Consider the following 17,780-nt stretch of genomic DNA (forward strand, 5'->3'; position numbering starts at 1 on the left):
TAAGAGGCCCCACAATAGAAGAGCAGTTACATACTGGGGAAAAAGTGCTTGGCACTGCCATTGTCTACCATTAGATGCTTATTTGCCTGCTCCAAATCCCTCAGGGATGCCCCCCTGAAGCTAAATCTATTGTGTGGGATGTAGTGGTCAGTAGGGACCATATAAGTAGAGCCACAAGATTTTTAATGACTGCAAAATAAACTGAAAAGCAAAGAATGGGGGAAAAACCTGGAGACGGGTGGGGAGAAGCATCACACCGCTCTGGTTTGGCCTCTTTCTGCTTCTGCCCCCTCATGTCATGGGCCAGCCAGGGGTGCAGAAACAAGCCATTTAGTGGGGGTGGGGAGAGCAACTGAACCAAAGTGCAAACCCTGCATATAGTGGGGCTGGAGGGCCGGGCAGCATCCCCAGCACCTAGGGCTGCAACCCCGTGCACCAGGTTAACACCACCCAGCGTGGGGAGCCGGAGCCAGGGCCAGCCCCTACCTGGGGGAGTGTTGCGAGGACTTTCTTTCTCCAGCACCCCCTCCCCAGCCTCTCCTCCGTCCTCGTCAGGAAGGTTGTTTTAATTCCCCTGCGGTGGGGGGGCATTTAACCCCCGCGGGCCTCCTACCCTTGGGGCAGGACCCGACCCGACCCGAGCCTAGGAGCAATTCACTCTCTGAGCACGACTCCACCCCCCACCTCACGGGACACAAAACGGTAACGGCGGCTCGGGACATGGGTCTGGGGTCGCGCCCACGCGGTAGAACCGTCAGCGCGACCCCAACCGCCCCGCGCGCCGCCGCCTCTAGCGCATGCGCGCGCACGCACGCAGCGTAAAACCGCTCGCCGCCGGTCCCCGCCCCCGACACCTCCGGGGTCGCGCACGCTGAGAAGCGTAGCGTGCTCGAGCGGCGAGCCGTTTCCATGGGGACCGGCATCCACGACAAAAGAGTCTGGCGGCTACGCTTCACTCGCCACTTGCTCCCAGGCGGGAGCCCGCCATGTCCCGGCGGCGGTGCGCGAGCGCCGGGCTCAGCTGGCAACAGGACCAGGCGCTGGGCAGCACCATGCGCATCGTGCGGGAGCTGGGCCCCACCGGCTTCGTGCTGCAAGAGGAGGAGGGGCCCGCGCAGCGGGTACGGAGAGTGACCCCCACCGACCGCCCCCCGCCCCGCGGGGGGCAGCGAGCCCGGCCGGCCGGCTCTGCCGGAGTGTCGGCGAAGGGAGCCGTAAGGGCCCTTCCCGCGGCTACGGCTCCCGCTGCGCTGTGACCAGCGCCGCTACCTCCTGTCTCTTTCCCAAGGTCTTCCTGGGGGAGCCTCACTCCTGCACCTGCCCCACGTTCCTGAGGGAGAAGGACCTGTGCAGCCACATCTGCTGGTAAAGGCCTTGTTTGTGGGGCTGCTGGGGCGCCTGGCCTCCCCCCGGCATCGCGCCCGGGCGCCTCGCTGGCGGTCCCTGCCGCAACTGCCCCCTGCAGCTGGGGCGCCCTAGCACCGCTGAGATGGTGGGCACCGACCCGAGGGGCTCCCCGCCTGTTGAGCCCCAGTCCTGCGCTGGGAACAGCGCGAGGGCGGCGGGGCACGGCTCCCTGCAGGCAAACGCCCGTTGAGCCCAGATTTGTGACCCGTTCTCCCCTCAGGCCTGTCAGCGAGTGCAGGGAAGAAGACTAAAGACGTTACAGTGAAGCAGAAGCTAAATGAGTTTTGCAGGGTTTTTTTTCCTCCACCGAGGATACGGGGGCGCTGCCAGCCCTTATTCGTTCCTTTCCTCCCATAAAGATGAAGCCCCCACATAGATTATGTGTCAAAGCAGGATTTGCCGAAACAAATCTAGGAGCAACCAGTTAGTTACCTCTTAACTTCATAGTATATGTGTAAGAGCAGGGAAGGAACCTAAGAAGAAGGTGGTTGAATTATTAACAAAAATATGCAATTTCTCATCAAAATTACCTGTTATAAAGGTAGAATGGAGGGTAGCAAACTTTGTATTGATCTGGAAGAGAGTTGTAAGAGCGAACCTGGAAGTTACAGACTAGTGAGTTTTACTTCAGATTCAGGTAATTTACAACCCCTCTATGTTAACCTGAATTGATAGGGACAAACTAGCAATGGCTGCTGTAGAGGAAAATTGGTTGCTTTCTAATTTATCAATTTGCTCTAGCACCTCTTCTTTGATACCCCAATCTCCAAGAGTACTTCATCTCTATTACCTATCCTATCTGGGCTTTTTCTGGTATCTCCACCCACATCCTCCGTGCTGAAGACTGATGAATGATACCATTTAGAGTCTCAAAAATGTCCTTATCTTCCTTAATTTCTCCCTTTAGGCCCTGTTGATTCAGCAGACCTAACAATTTTACCAGAGGCTTCCTATATATGTAAATAATTTTTGATGGTTTTTACAGGTTTGGACCTTTGATCTTCAAAATCAATTTGGCCCTCTGATTTCCCTCTTAGTTTTTACCGGCTGTAACTTATGCTCTTTTTATTGGCCAGTGGTGAGATTTCTAAAGTTTGAAGGATTTTTGTTTCGCTCAAATAGCTTCTCAAACCTTGCCATTTAGCCATATTGGTGCACCCCTTCCCTGCTTGGTTCCCTATTTGTTCTGCAGTGCCCAAGCCTTCTGAGATTTTTAAGTAGCATTCATGCCACCTCTAAGGACTTTACTTTCAACTTTAAGGCCTTTTTGACTAACAATCTCATTTTATTTAACTCTTCCTTTCTAAAGCTTAGTGTCAGAATGTTATGGTTTGGTATCTTATTTCCCCCTTCTGCTCAGGTTGTCACTACTACTTAATGGATATTTCTACTTTTTAAATTAAGTCTTGTGTATCACATAAGACTAAATCAAGAATAGCTTCTCCTCTTGTTTGCTGTAGAACTAACTATTCCATGAAGTAATCACTTAAAGCGTGAAATTGTTTCTCTAAATGTGCCAGTGTGCAGCTTGACCAATTAGATGTAGTCAGTCATATATTTCCAATTGAATAGAATTCTTCAACTGTGTAAACAAAATAGTGGATGAAAAAGAGGTGGGCATAGTTTTAATTTGAATTTAAAAAAGTCCCTCACAAGAGGCTCTTAAGGAAACTAAGTGGATCTGAGGTAATAGCTAAAGTACAGTCATGGATTAGAAAAAGGCAGAGAAATGGGGGGGATGCAGAAATAATTGGTAATTTTTCAGCACAGGAACAGATTTGCAAGATAAGGCTTCCAAACAATCTGCAGAGGCACAGAGCACCCCGGTTTTGATAAGAACTCATTTGTAGCTTAGCAATGTTCTTACAGTTTTAGTCCTAATATTTTCTCTCTGAAGTGTAAATCTTTTGAGATGGCTGTTGTCCTTGAAATGTGAAGTTAACAGTAATAGCCAGTAATTAGCTTTAGTTGACTTCCACAAACACCAGATAATGATCATCTTATCATTCATTGTTAGGATATTGTTGAAAAAATTCAAAATTCCAAGAAACCATGAATGTAAGTAACTCTTCTTTTTTGCTTGCTTATTTTATATTGTATATAGATAAATGCACAAAGCCGAAGTTCTCTAGAGTTTGGATAAGATCAGCTTTTAGATCAATTACTTTTTTCTGTAGCTAGTATATCAACATTTTGATGTTTTATGGCACTGCCAAGATTCTAAAACATGACACCTTTTATTGTATCTGTACACTGCTGCTGAAGGTACATTTGTAAAGTACTTAAAGCAAAATCTAGTCATTTGCAACACTTTCAGGGCCTTCAAGTAGAAGAACATATAATTTATTAAAGCACTTATCCCACTCAGGGTATCCTAAAATCTTTTCCAATCCATGTACTTCATTGATTTGGCAAACGTAATCCATTTTCACTTGGACAGATTTTGCGCTGCACCTCATACTAGACTCATTACAGAAATGCAACTCCCCTTCTATGTTTGTGCCACACAGATTCTGGGGTTAATGGGTCTCCTGGGATAAATTAATAGCTGCTGTGGTGGGTTATTTCTAATCATAGCTAATATATATATAGACACCACTCTATTTAGGTGCTTTTTCAGAAAAACTGACTTGAGGTCTACAGAAAAAACCTTTGAACCATTTTTACCATAAAGATTAGTTTTAATTGTGAAGTTGTACAAATGATCATTGCAAATTTCAATGCAAATTGCAAATGAGAAATGAAGATTTACAACATTTTTGGCACTGGAAGCACTGACATAGTTGGTTCACTGCAGATTGTTTAGCCTGACAGTTATGATAGCTGAGTATTACTAAATGTTAAATTTTTGCCAAAGAGCTTTAATTTGAGTTTTTCTAAAGATGCTTTTCAGCTGGGTCTTCTGGAAAGAGAAATCAATGATATGCTTCAGAGATTACATCAAGAACAGACACCCCTCCCAAGTGCAAACACTCTCTCCACCAAAACATTACAGGAAGAGGAAGATGGATACATTAATCGGAAAGAAATTGATGCAGAGGATGTCTGTCCTATTTGCCAGGAAGAGCTACTAAAGAAAATGTTTCCCATCACTTATTGCAGGTTAGGTATATAGTTTTTCTAGTTTGTTTTCATGGTGGAAACTCAGCAACAGTTTGTTTTGTTAGCTAATGACAGAGAAAAAGTCTCTAGATAGTTAAGATTGCAGGGATCCCATTGGAGGGTTGGTTTTGACATGTAAAAATAATAATTTTATAATTAATTTTTACTGATTGTTTTAAAACTAAATGCTTTCTGAAACAAAGCAATAGCAGTGAAGGGCTATAGTGTTGTAGCTGAAAAACTACTGTATTTTTAAATGATACTGGATTTTCTAAATGTTTATGGACAGGTTACAGTAATTGATGCCTGTTTTACTTTCTGTAGGTACAGCTGTGGAAATAATGTTCACATTGTATGTATGAAGATTTGGGCTGATCACCAGAGTGAATTAGAGAATGACTCTGTGGTGAAGTGTCCCCTCTGTAGAGAAGAATTTGCACCATTAAAGCTCATTTTAGAAGAATTTAGGAACTCTGCTCAGCTTGTGACTGCAGCAGAGAAAGTGAGACTTGACAGACACCTTGGACTCCCTTGTAATAACTGCAGAGCATTTCCAATTGAGGGAAAATGCTACAAGTAAGTACTTCTAAAACAAAATCGTACACTCGATTAATTTAACTGTACCATTCCTTGTAACAACCTATAACTTCCTATTTATTCCCCTTTATTTTTAACTGTAACTAAACAAACAACATTGCTCTGTGGGATGGATGACATTGGTTCTTCTTGTTCAAGGCTGATAATATGCTCAACCACTTGGAGCAGATTTCTGGTCAATTTACATTACAATGATCGATGTAACAGACTCCTAATGGGCTCTTTAGCCCAATGTTGTATGAGGTTGAGTCAACACCTCTGAATTCCCTCGTGTAATGCATTTGATCTGAAGACTTACGGCCATGTCCACTAAAAGCACGCAAGTAACCTTACCCACACAAGAAATCATATTGTCAGTGAGGCTACTGATCTGAGTAAAATTATTCATGTTTGCAGTAGTGTTGTAGCAATTTGGGTTCCAGGATATTAGAGAGACAAGGTGGGTGAGGTCACACAGGGTGTGAGGCGGTGCAGTCCAGACCGGGGAGTGATTGTGTTATCATACCTTGTAACCCAGTGTGCCTCACAATGCTTTGCCATTGTACATCCCAGTGTGGGATGCTCACAGCCAGCAACAGGTATATAGGCTAAGTGTCTGTGTACTATGTAGCCAGCCGAGGTTCAGCAACTCTGACCCCAGCAGCCTATCGCCAGCCCCACTCTGGCTTCCACCAGTCTTGGTTACGACCAGGGTGACCCCAACACGCGCCTAGTCCCAGATTTTCCTCAAACGTGGTACTCTGCAATGTCTAGCCCTCTCCTGGATGGTTCAGATAAATAATATTTGTTTGTTTTCCCTTAAAGAGACAGAAGCACAGCTTTGTTAACTGGGGTAAATATACCATTCCATGCAAACTCACTGAGTTGGTTTATAGTAAAAATAAAACTAATTTACTAACAGGCCCTAGGTTAAGTGATGCCAAGTAAAAGGAGTAAAGTTAGAAATTTTAGGCCTGGTCTACGCTACATGGTTAGGTCAACATAAACTGCCTTATGCTATGCTACAATGTTTCTCCCGCCGATTTAACTCACCCATTACACTGACTTCATCTCTGCGAGAGACGTAGCTATATAGTTAGGTCAACACAGTGGCAATGTAGACACTGCGTTGCTTACATTGCCTCTTTCTACCTTTGATAGCCGTTGCCCACTCAGGGCTGACAGCCTGACTGTCAATCTCAGGGCACTGGGGCTGCGGCTGCTAGTGCCCCACACTGCCCCACTTAAGTCAATGCAAGAGCTCCTGGTGAGGGGACACACCGCTGATAGGAGCATAGTGTGGACATGAAGAGCCAGTTTAATTACTGTAGGTCGACCTAACTTAAGTCAACTTAATTTTGTAATGTAGACATGCCCTTACAAACAAGTAAAACCAAAAATACATCTAAAACCTAAAACTTAATCCAGCTAGGTATAGGCTATGTTCAAGAAGGTTGTCTCTCACCAGTATTATTCTTCTTACCTGTGACTGACTCCTCCTCAGTCAGGACGTTCCATAAAAGTACAAGATGCTGGCTACCCTTGTCTTCTTAGGTGAAGGAATTTTGCCTAAGCACATTTCTCACCTATATTCAGCATCCAGAGACTTCAGCCACTCCTTGGTTGAAGAACTCATCTTTCTCAGCTTGCCTCTTGTGTCTGTTTAGTGATGGATGCTCTATGTAGCTTAAAAGCTTGTCTAAGTCACCAACAGAAATTGATCCAATAAAATATTTCCTCACCCAGCTTCTCTCTCTCTCAAGTTATTCATGTAATTGTTTGCAAAATCAGTGTCATTGTGCTGATTAGCTGCTTTTTCCTTCAAATCAGTTGTGCTGGGAATCGAATCAAGGTCAAATGTATCAATGCTATGTTGAACCATTTGTTTTAAATAAAACACTTATCAGCTAGAATCTTTTTTCACTAAATATAGATAGCCATCAAGTTATTTTAAATGTATTTTTAAAAGTGATTGTTCAATCCAAAATCACCATTGGGAAATTATTTTGCCCATCCCCTCTCCTGCAGCATGTGGCTACAAGGTTTTTTTTCATTCCCCTCTTACCCTTCCTACTGAGGAAGCGCATCCTCCAGAATTCCCTCCTCTTGAATTACTTCTTGAAGAGCGTGCGTAAGCCCCCCTTGTCACGAGTTTTATAATCCTTAGGAGAAAAATACATACATGTTGTTGCTTTTCCACAAGCTGAAGGATTGAGTTTGAGTTTTCTCCTTCAAATATAGCCTACATCAGTGGTTTTCAACCTTTTTTCATTTGAAGACCCCTAAAAATTTCAAATACAGGTGCAGACCCCTTTGGAAATCTTAGACATAATCCATGGTTGAAAACCACTGTTCTATGGTAATGACAACCTTTCGCAGACCCCTTAGACATAGTCTGTGGACTCCAGCACTGGCAAATACTATTCGCTTCTGTATAAAATTCAACCAGAAACAAAGCAAAGGGTTTTTTATTTTCTAAACACTTTAACTGGTGCAATAGGCTTGAGGTAGGATGCATATATATGGGAATATGGGACTTGTGGATACTAAACATTAGAATTTTCAACAAAGGCTTTTCTTACATTTAATGAGTTCTCCTAAACTGTTAACATTCCACTCTGCTAACTATCTTTTATTTTTGTTTTTTAGGTGCACTGAGTGTAGTGAATATCATCTCTGCCATGAATGCTTCACTAGCTCTTGCCATCCTCCACATGTTTTTACCTTTCGACAGGTACTGAACTGTATTTTAATGCATCATATCTAATGGTCAGACCTACAAAACATTTTACATAAGAATATAAAACTGATCTTTTAAAAAAATACTTTTACAGTGAATAGGATTAACTTTGGTTGAATATAAAGCACTATGAAATACTTAGAATAGATAGGAAGGAGTAGCACCATAAACTGAACTGGTATTTTAAAATAGGCCCAATTGTGGGGTGGGGAGGGAGACACATGACAGGAATGTCAGCTGCCTCTGTACTACTAATCTCCTGTCTTGTTCTGGACCTTTCAAATGACTCTCTGCAGGCCCAGGAAACAGGTAGAGGATAGGTCAGTTGCAGGAGGAGAGGGGGCAGGCATGGGGTTACCACCATGCCCTACTCCCAGATCTAAAAGTCTTGGGGCCTGACCTAGCCTATTATCAATTTGTATATTTCCATATATGACTAATTTTTATATCATTAATTCACTGTGTAGAGACAAGGCACATAAACCATATGAATGAGGATTGCCATAGCCTCCATAGGTTCAATGGCAGTTTCAAGCACATACATCTGTTTTTCTGCAGCTTTGTCTCTAAAGACCCAGAAATATTAACTCTTCAAGTTTACCATCCATAAGCATAAGTGGTTTGGGTTTTTTGTTTGTTTTAGACATAAGGATCAATATTGTTCTTCATTGTTGTGAGACCCAGCATAGCACTTCAGAGCTTTTGCCCAACTTTATACAACAGGAGAGCCTCTTATAATACAGGGACTTCAGTCAGAATTGTGATTAATTGTAATTAATCTGTGTTTATTGCTACATAAATTTCTAGAGAACAAATTTGTTAAATTGTTCATAGTTTCTCTTTTAATGAATTTACAAAACCCATATTCTGATTATGGAGAATTGGAGGCTTTTTCCCTGAATTATTTCTTGCACCACATTCTGCAGTCTTTCATTATCTCTTTCCGTCTGGAACAGAAGAGAAATCAGAGGTGGAGGTTACTTGACCAAGTTTCACAATTGGCAACTCCAGGAAGAAATTTAAAAAGCATTAATTCAGGTGATAATTCTGAAGAAGAGATGTTACATCTTCAGGAGAAGTAAGATACAATTTTTTTCATACTATTTAATGTAAGCAAATTCAATATTCTTTAAAACAATTATTTTTTCAATTCATTAACATTACTTCTGTTTATAGAAATGATCCAGTGAACGGTAACAGGAAATGCTTTTAGAGAAACCAACGAGAGTCCTGTGGCACCTTAAAGACTAACAAATTTCTGCGGCATAAGCTTTAGTGGGCTGCAACCCACTTTGTCAGATGCATGAAGTGGAAACCACAGATATGGGGGGGGGTGTGTGTGTGTGTGTGTGTGTGTGTGTGTGTGTGTGTGTGTGTGTGTGTGTGTGTACACACATCCAAGGGTAAGGTACATAACGGTTGAGGAATCAACGGTTGTGAATAGACCTCATCTACCCTAACTGAATTGACTTTGTTAGCACTAGCCCTCCCCATTGTTATGTTCCTTACCCTTGGATGTATATATATACACCCCCCCTCTCTGGTTTCCACTTCATGCATCTGACGAAGTGGGTTGCAGCCCACGAAAGCTGATGCCTGCAGAAATGTGTTAGTCTTTAAGGTGTATTTGTTTTTGCTGTATACAGACTAACACAGCTACCCCTCTGGAACTTTTCACCATTAGAGAAACCAGTTAATGTGTATTAACTTGGTATCTTCTTAACCTAGTTAAAATAAAATTTTAAATGCACTTTGCAGGTGAGTGAGTTTCTGTTCACCTGTGTTTAGAAAGTAAGGACATGAGCCTGGGAAGAGCATTTTAAACTATCACATTATAGACTACCCTTTGGATAGCAGTAATAAATCTGCCAGCAGAAAGCAAAAGCTATGCATTTAAAAAAATTAAATGTTTGTGGAATTTGTCGTGAATGGAAAGAGGAAGTACCAGCAATATCATAAAAAACGTAATGAAAATACCCAGATTTGCAGATGAAAAAGGTATGGATAAATATGAATTGAGGTGCTTATTAAAAAAATCAAACTCTTTGCAGTTCATCGATAATCAAGAGCTAGAATTGAATCACTTAGTACTAGAACCGATTACTGATTTAGTGCACTCTAATTCTGCAAAAGGATTCACAGGTGCAAACAAACAATCTGTATACACCCCACAGAAAGTCTTAGTGGAGAAGGATGTGCTTGTGGTTAAGACACTAGCCTGAGCCTTAGGACATCACAGTTAATTTCCTGGGTCAGCATAAGCTCCCTGCCTAATGTTGAGCAATTGGCTTAATCCTCTTGTGCCTTGGTTCTCCCAGAAATAAAAAGGGGATTGTAATCTTTTAACAGAAGGGCTTGATGCAGGAATTACTTGGTGAAATTCTCTGGCCTGTATAATACAGAAGTCAGACTGGATTATCATGATGGACCTCTCTTCTGGTGGTGGGAGAAGAGAGTAAGGGTCCAATGATGATGGTTTTGTAGCAAGAGCAGGGCCTCAGAAATAGTGGCCAAACACATCAATCTGCTGAATCATCAGCCTGTCAAAGTGATAGTCCTATCACCAAAACTAGCCTGCCACATTGAAGGTTTCAGTTGCTATTGCCATTTCCTACTATGTACTGAAAATCATGTTTTATATTTTCTATTGTTTAGGGCCAGTTGCATCCCAAAGCACATTGTAAAATCTTTACCTATGATGTTGATTAGAAAATGTAGCAACTTTCTTGCTCCAGGTCTGCAATGTAGGCTCTGTTTGAAGATCTTTTGCCTTGGTCAGTATGCAAGACTTTTGCCGTGTAATCACAAGGTAAACAAAACTAATTTTACTGAACTCAAAACCCAGACTTCATACCAAAATCCTATTCCCAGCCTGTGTGTGCATAGTTGTGGTTCAGTTCTTTAACGTAGTCTAGACCTTACACTTCTCTTCTACAAAGTTGATGAAAACTTAAGCATTGGAGGGAGTATGTGAAGTATGCTGTATGCAGTGTTGTAGCTGTGTTGGTCCCAGGATATTTGACAAGGTGGATAAGTTGTCTTTTATTGGACCAACTTCTGTTGGTGGGAGAGACAAGCTTTCACGCTTACACAGAGCTCTTTTTCAGGTGTGGAAAACTTACTTAAGCTATGGCTACACTACACTGGCGGCATACATTTGTCACTCAGTGGTGTGAATAAACTACCCCCCCGCACGACATAAGTTACATCAACATTATCGCTGCTGCAGACAGTGCTATGTCGGCAGAAGAGCTTCTCCTGCTGACATAGCTAATGCCATTATTGAGGGCTCAAGTAACTAAGCCGACAGGAGACACCTCTCCTGTCAGCTTCGAGTGTCTGCACTAACAGCAAAAAGTGTTCACTCACAGCTGATGTGGTAGTTTTCTCTTTTATCATTTTAATTCATAGAATGTAGTGCAAGTTCATTCAAGATCATAGTGATTGTCTGGTTTCACCCACACAGTTGCTATAGAGACATTTAGCTCACTGGATGAGGTGCACACCACGTATTATGATAGACCTGTGTAGGACTCATGGATCGTGAAAGGTGTGTGTGGGGGAAGGGGGGCGCGGCGGACTGTTGATCATTGTAGCGGTGGATATATGTCTGCAGGTTTTGCATCTGTTGTTCTGGAAGGCTGTGGTGCTGCTTTGAGTTGCTGTGTCCCGGTCTGTGGGGAGCTTGCTTCTGATGATGAGCTTGGAGATGCTGGGGGGTTGTTTTGAAAGTGACAGAGGGGGTTTGGGAAAGATTTTTCAGGATGTGGTCCCCATCAAGTATGGGTTGTAATTGTTTGATGATACCTTCCCACGTTAGAACCCATATGGGGTATCTGACAAGTAGGCATGTGCAGTCAGAAAAGGTTTTATTTCTGTACTGAAGAAGGTTCTCTTGGGGTATTTGGGTGGCCCGTTCCATGATGAAATCTACTTCCCTGTGCTTGTTTGGTGAAGGTGGTTTTGAGTGTGTTAAGGTATATATCCCAAACTTTCTCCTCAGAGCGTATTCTATGGTACGAGTGCCTGGCTGTAGATAACAGATGGCCTGTTTACTAGATCTATGAAGGTAGGTATAGTAATCTGTGGGTTTCTTGTATATAGTTGTCTGTAGGGTTCTATTGCTGAAGCTGATCATGGTGTCCAGAAAGTTGATGCTGGTGTGGGGGTGTTCCAGAAAGAGTTTAATGGACAGCTGGAGGTTGTTGAAGTTGTGGTGGAAATCTAAGAGGCAGTTTGTCATCTGTCCAGAGGATGAAAATATCATTGATGAATCTCAGGTATATCATTGTTCTTGTGGTGCATTTGTCCGGAAATTATTCTTCAAGGTTACCCATGAGGTTGGCATATTGGGGAGCCATCCTTGTACACACAGCTATTCCCATGGCTTGGACAAAGTGATTGTTTTTTAATCTAAAATTGTTATGGGTGGGGATGAAATGGATGTGGTCGGGGAGGATATCTGAGGGTTGCCCATTGTCTTGTAAATGTTTGAGGCAGGCAGCCATGCTGTTAGTATGAGGAATGTTGGTGTATAAGGAGGTGACATCCATGGTGTCACGGATGGTACTCTGAGGTTAGGCTGTTAATGTTGCAGGGTTAATAGAGGAAGTCCCGTGTCCTCAAAAAAGCTGCCCCCACAACACACCTTTCAAGACCCATGAGTCCATCACCTGCCTATCACATGTGGTGTACCACAACCAGTGCACTAAATGCCCCTATAGCAACTATGTGGATGAAACCAGACAATTCCTACACTCTGAACAAGAAAATAAGAGAAAACCACCACATCACCTGTGGGCAAACACTTTTCACAAAGCGATCACTCTAAATCTGACCTCTCAGTCCTCATTCTCAAAGGAAACCTGCAGAATACTTTCAAAAGATGAGCCTGGGAGATTAAATTCATAAAACTTTGCTAGACACTACAAATCATGGATTGAATAGAGACACTGGATTTATGGTTTTTTACAATAATCTATAACCCACTAACAACTTCCTCTCCCCTCAGCTGCTCCCTTTCTTCCTTTCTGTGCTGTTACTGGAGGGATGTTAATAGCTCACTTCACCTTGAATGGTTCATCCTTTGAAATATGTGCTAACTGCTTATGCTAAACAATCTGTTCCATTGATTATTTAGCTCTGACACTGAGGCCAGGTCTACTCACTTACTTTGATATAACTAAGTCGTTCAGGAGTGAAAAATCCATACCCCGAGTGATGTAGATATACCGACATTAACCCTCTGTGTAGGCAGTGGTATGTTGGTGGGAGAGCTTCTCTGGCCAACATAGCTACCTCCTCTACCGGAGGTGGAGTTATTAAGCTGCTCTCCCATTGGTTTAGAGCATCTTCACCAGAAGTGCTATAGCGATGCAGATGCACCGATACAAGTTTGTAGTGTAGACCTGCTCTGAGTAATTTTCCCACATAGAAGAACTCTATGTAAGCTAAAGAGCTTCTCTCTCACCAACAGAAGTTGATCCCACCTTGTCTCTCTAATATCCTGGGACCGACACGGATACAACACTGTAACCCAAGTTAAAAGCAGAATTGCCGTCTCTTCACTGCTATTTTAAGGCAGGTTAGCTAACCTGAGTTAGGAACAGTTTTTTTTTCCCCCCTTCCGCAGATAAGACATACTCTGTCTCTTACAAATCAGCAAACTCCTTTTCTCCTTTGGAGAGAGGCACATTTCTGACCTGTGCTCTGAATGCTTAAGCTTGCAACAAGGCCTATAGTATTTCCTGACTTTTGGAGTGCTTAACCTTGCAACCTTAGCGTTCTCTCAATATACATTTGTAGAAAGGAGTTTCATTCATCTGAAACTCAGATGTTTTGCAACAAATTGGCAAAAGATTTTGTAAATGCCATGGTTGCGGACTACCTATCTGATTAGACCATTCTAGTACCTTACCATGTGCATTATAGGCAGGCTGCAGAAGAAATCTCTTCACCAGTACATCTTCGAAAGCCCACAGGAGACATCCTTTTTCAGATTCATGTAACTGAGATCTCCAACTTGACACACAGTATTTTCATAGTTGACAAACATGATAAACTATTTTTTTATAGCAATTCACAGCATCCTGTAAAAAGAGAAGCCACTGTTGACCGAAACTACACAAACATTAATCCAATATCTATAGTTAGTATCTTGTATAGATTTCTAGAAAGAGTGATAAGTCAAGTTCTAGGAGAATTAGGCTGAAAGAAAAATACTGGAATCAGCATTGAGTCTGTATATCAGTGAGCATTGGTGCAACTATTTTCTTTATGCGAGGTGGTTAAAAATTTAACTGAAATATGAAGCACATCAACAAATGTGCTTTAAATGTATTGATTTACAGCAGCCAATCTAACTTGAGGTAAGGCATTTTCCATAGCAAATTAAAGTTGGGGCCTGATACTCCTTTCATGTATGCCAGTTTTACTCTAACGTAGCTCCACTGAGACCAGTGAAGGTACTCCTGGTTTATACTGGTAGAGGGAAGAGTCGGGCTCCTTTGAATGTTATTTTTGCATGCAAGGTTAATTACTTCTATAGCATTCTTCCAAGTTGGTTTAAATACTATTATATTGTTGATAATTATCAGGACACAGCTCCATATATCTTATCTGACTCTCCTTTTTAAGTTCCACAGAGAATGTATTGACAATTGGTTATTGCACCAAAAAAATGCATGTCCTATTGATGGATATATTGTGTATAATCCATTAACCTGGAAAGATATACCAGCCAATCGTGATGTCGGTCAGTCAGGATCTCAAACAAATACTACCAAACTTGCAAAGCAGATAGAACCAGACCTTTTCATACCTGGAATTGGATTGTTCTTCAAGCAAACACTATCAGGCTATACACTTGAAAAATCTCAGGATAGCCTCCAAAGACTTCATAACAATAAAGATCCACCACATTCTCAACAGGGTTTAACTTTAAATGGTTTAAGATACCTTCATTTAGGAAATTCTGATTCTAGTCAACACAGCATTGATAGAAGTTTAAGTCTACAATTTTCCAGGCATGGCAAGGATTTAACCCATAGACCTTTCCAGAAAATACTCTTTCAAAAATCCTATTCCATTACATTGAGAGAGGATGCAATTTCTAATGGTATGAGAGGCTTAAATGGAGCTTGTACTAATAAACAGAAAGAAGCAAAAGTGTACCGTGCTGACCATGGTAACGTGAACAAAATAGTTGGTTTTGAAGACAGGAATAAGCATGAAAGTTCAGCATATGTAAGATTTCCTGGCAATTTGAACTTTGAGGATATTTTGGAGGGTACAATTGACTATACGTTCCTAAAACGAGACAGTAAATGTGTGGGAAAAACCAGACGGCAAACAAGACTTTTAGCAAAACCACCTAAGCATAAGAAGCCTGTGAGCTTTAAACCTACAGAAGTAGCTTTATTAATGGAAGGAATTTCACTGAATAATAGGTCATAATATTATAAAAAATGTAAAGAAATATTTAGAAAACTGCTATATTTTTACAGTTTAAACACTTTTTTTTGTATCTGAGATTTTATTTTCTATTAGTGTATTTCCTAGATGCTGTTTCTACCAAGATTACAGCTCCTATACACCACTGGAATGGCTTAATGGAGTCAGAGAATCAGATCCAATAACTAATCTGGGCTGAATAAAGTGAAGCTTGAAGGATGAGCTGTTTATTGCACTAATAGTACATTTTAAAACCTACTGCTCCTCTTAAAGGGCTAGCCAAGGATATAATAGAATTTCTGAGAGAACAGGAAAGACTTACCAGTTACTATATTAAAATAAAATATTTACATTTTAACTGAAAGACACTACAAAAATGGGCTTCAGAATGCTGTAAAGTAAGCAGATTTGACTTACACATCTCACTAACACTAAACATAGAAACCCACAGTGCTATTGTTAGTTGCGGTTCAGAGTAGAATCACACCATTCAGGAACAATCAAAATTTGATGCACAATTTCTTAATCTCTAATTAACTTCAGCCAAAAAAGAGAGGAACTTAATATGTTTGAATGGTTACAGGAGGCCTAAGATGAGTCTTTAATTTATTTGAAATTAATTGGAGCAAGTATTTTATCTGGTTATATCAAATTATGTCTGACTAGCATTTACATATTGCTGAAATACTAATACTGAACTTGCCATTTTCAATAAAATAAGATTTAACACAAAAACACAGTTTATAATATTGAATTTTATTAAAGCCATTATTTCTCTGCTGACATTCTTACTTTTTCCCTGTACATTTGCATTGACTTAAAAACAATAATAAGATATATTATGGTTAAATGACTACTTATGACCTAAGAGTTGGTGGACTGGTAGCTGACATCAGACAAGGAGCTCTTAAGTAATTTAACAAAAATGACAATTACATTCGGAGTACTGACCAAAGAAAAGAGTTTATCATCTGAGAAGTAAATTTTTAATGCAGTGCATACGAATTTAGCTACACAACTCCCATTAACCTTAAAGCATGTCTGCATCCCTGTGTATTGTACCAATAAATCAACTCCTGAAACAGAAAAACTTCAAGTATTAAAATATAGATATTGGTGATAACAAACCATAATTTTTTTTTAAATATTTGGTTCTGATGAAATGAGAATTGGGAGGTGATTTTCTGAAGCTTATTAAAATAAGTTGACATCTGTCTTTTCCCAGCCATCCTTCATTGCTTTGGTCTTTACAACAGAATACTGTAGTAATAAAAATATTGCAACTATCTTCCTCCAGCTGCTTCAAATTCTATTTAATGCGATCCATCAAGTATGCTGTGATTTAGTGTAGCTGTTTTAATATTTTTGTTGTATTTTTTTAAAACCAATATCTACAAGACCTCAACATAGCCTTTAATGTTGCAAGTATATTAGCAGATACAAATCACCTGGGGACCCATCAAAGGTAACTGAGAAAATGTGCCCTCTTTACTCAGAGACGAGGAAACAATGTATTTAAAGTCTGTAGTTTCCTGTAAAGAGAAAAGTAGTTGTCCTAATTTATAGCATACACATGGGATTGTAGGGGCAAATTAATGCATTTTGTTGAATTACTGAAAACATACTGGTATGAAAGCGTAAGATAGATAAAACCATTATGTGCAGCAACCCAGGAACTTCTCAATGTTTAATAGTTCAGAATTTAAGAATTCTTAAGCAACTAATAGGTGAACTCTACTCAAGTCACTAACAGTCTGAAGGTCTTGTGTGAAAGGGTGCATTCTTGAATTCAGACAGATTTCCTCTGTTGATAAAAGAACCTCAGAAAAATGGGTACCAGTGAAGGGAAGAAGCAAACAAACTTACTGAATACAGCTGAAAGTTTGAGTGATTCCTGCAAAGTGCAAAACACTTTTTATAAGTGCATTGATTAAGAGGATGGTTTTTAATTTTTTTAATTGATTTTTTTTTCTAAAATAAGGATAGAACAGAAAAACAAAGTAAAGAAATGAAGGGAGGGAAAGAAAAGGCTGAGGGGTGGGGGAAAGGAGACTGACATCTGTTTCCATCTGGTAGGATTTTTTTTTTTTAAACACAAAATAGACAATCTTTTCACATCTGTCTAAGGTGCCTCTTCTCTGAAATGTTACCTGCTCACCTGCAGCTTACACATTTCTTTAAAAGGACATATTTGGGAGCACGAGAGACTTCAGTATTGTTGACGCGGAGAGAGCTCCAGAGTTTCATCCGACCAGCTTAACCTGTTAAAGACTTCCTGGGAGAGGGTTTGAGAGATGAATGGCCAGTGCTGAGCACTGGTTGGTACAAAAGTAGGACAAGAAGTCAGCATGATGCTGTTATGTAGCAATGTCTTGCTGGAATTACCTGTGCGTAGCTTTGTTGTGGCATTTACTGTCTTTGTTCAAGGTGAACTGGACACGAGGCCGCTACTATCTGTAATCCGTATTGGGGCATCATTATGCTGCACACTGTACAAACGTGT

General features: G+C 41.0%; 1 protein-coding gene and 1 long non-coding RNA gene across 3 annotated transcripts in view; one reads left to right on the top strand and one right to left on the bottom strand.

Moving 5' to 3' along the window:
• Nucleotides 1-2,012, bottom strand: part of LOC137153575 (uncharacterized) — a 190,084-nt gene extending 188,072 nt beyond the window's left edge. The window contains exon 1 of the long non-coding RNA XR_010919841.1: nucleotides 1,938-2,012. This is a non-coding gene — a long non-coding RNA (uncharacterized lncRNA). The remainder of the gene's footprint in view (nucleotides 1-1,937) is intronic.
• On the top strand, nucleotides 917-16,646 carry ZSWIM2 (zinc finger SWIM-type containing 2). Of its 2 annotated transcripts, XM_067549065.1 has the most exons (9): nucleotides 917-1,121; nucleotides 1,289-1,365; nucleotides 3,425-3,465; nucleotides 4,290-4,509; nucleotides 4,834-5,085; nucleotides 7,735-7,819; nucleotides 8,782-8,903; nucleotides 10,481-10,634; nucleotides 14,462-16,646. In XM_067549065.1, exons 1-9 carry the CDS (start codon nucleotides 987-989, stop codon nucleotides 15,278-15,280), a joined length of 1,905 nt encoding a protein of 634 aa, XP_067405166.1. In that variant the 5' UTR covers nucleotides 917-986; the 3' UTR covers nucleotides 15,281-16,646. The 2 variants fall into 2 exon arrangements, with proteins under 2 accessions (XP_067405166.1, XP_067405167.1); XM_067549066.1 differs by lacking the exons at nucleotides 917-1,121; nucleotides 1,289-1,365 and adding an exon at nucleotides 1,836-3,160.
• Nucleotides 16,647-17,780: the final 1,134 nt, after the last annotated feature.

Source organism: Emydura macquarii, unplaced genomic scaffold, assembly GCF_026122565.2.
Source record: "Emydura macquarii macquarii isolate MOO-44397 ecotype Brisbane River unplaced genomic scaffold, CSIRO-AGI_Emac_v2 contig_1253, whole genome shotgun sequence".
NCBI classification, from domain to species: domain Eukaryota; kingdom Metazoa; phylum Chordata; order Testudines; family Chelidae; genus Emydura; species Emydura macquarii.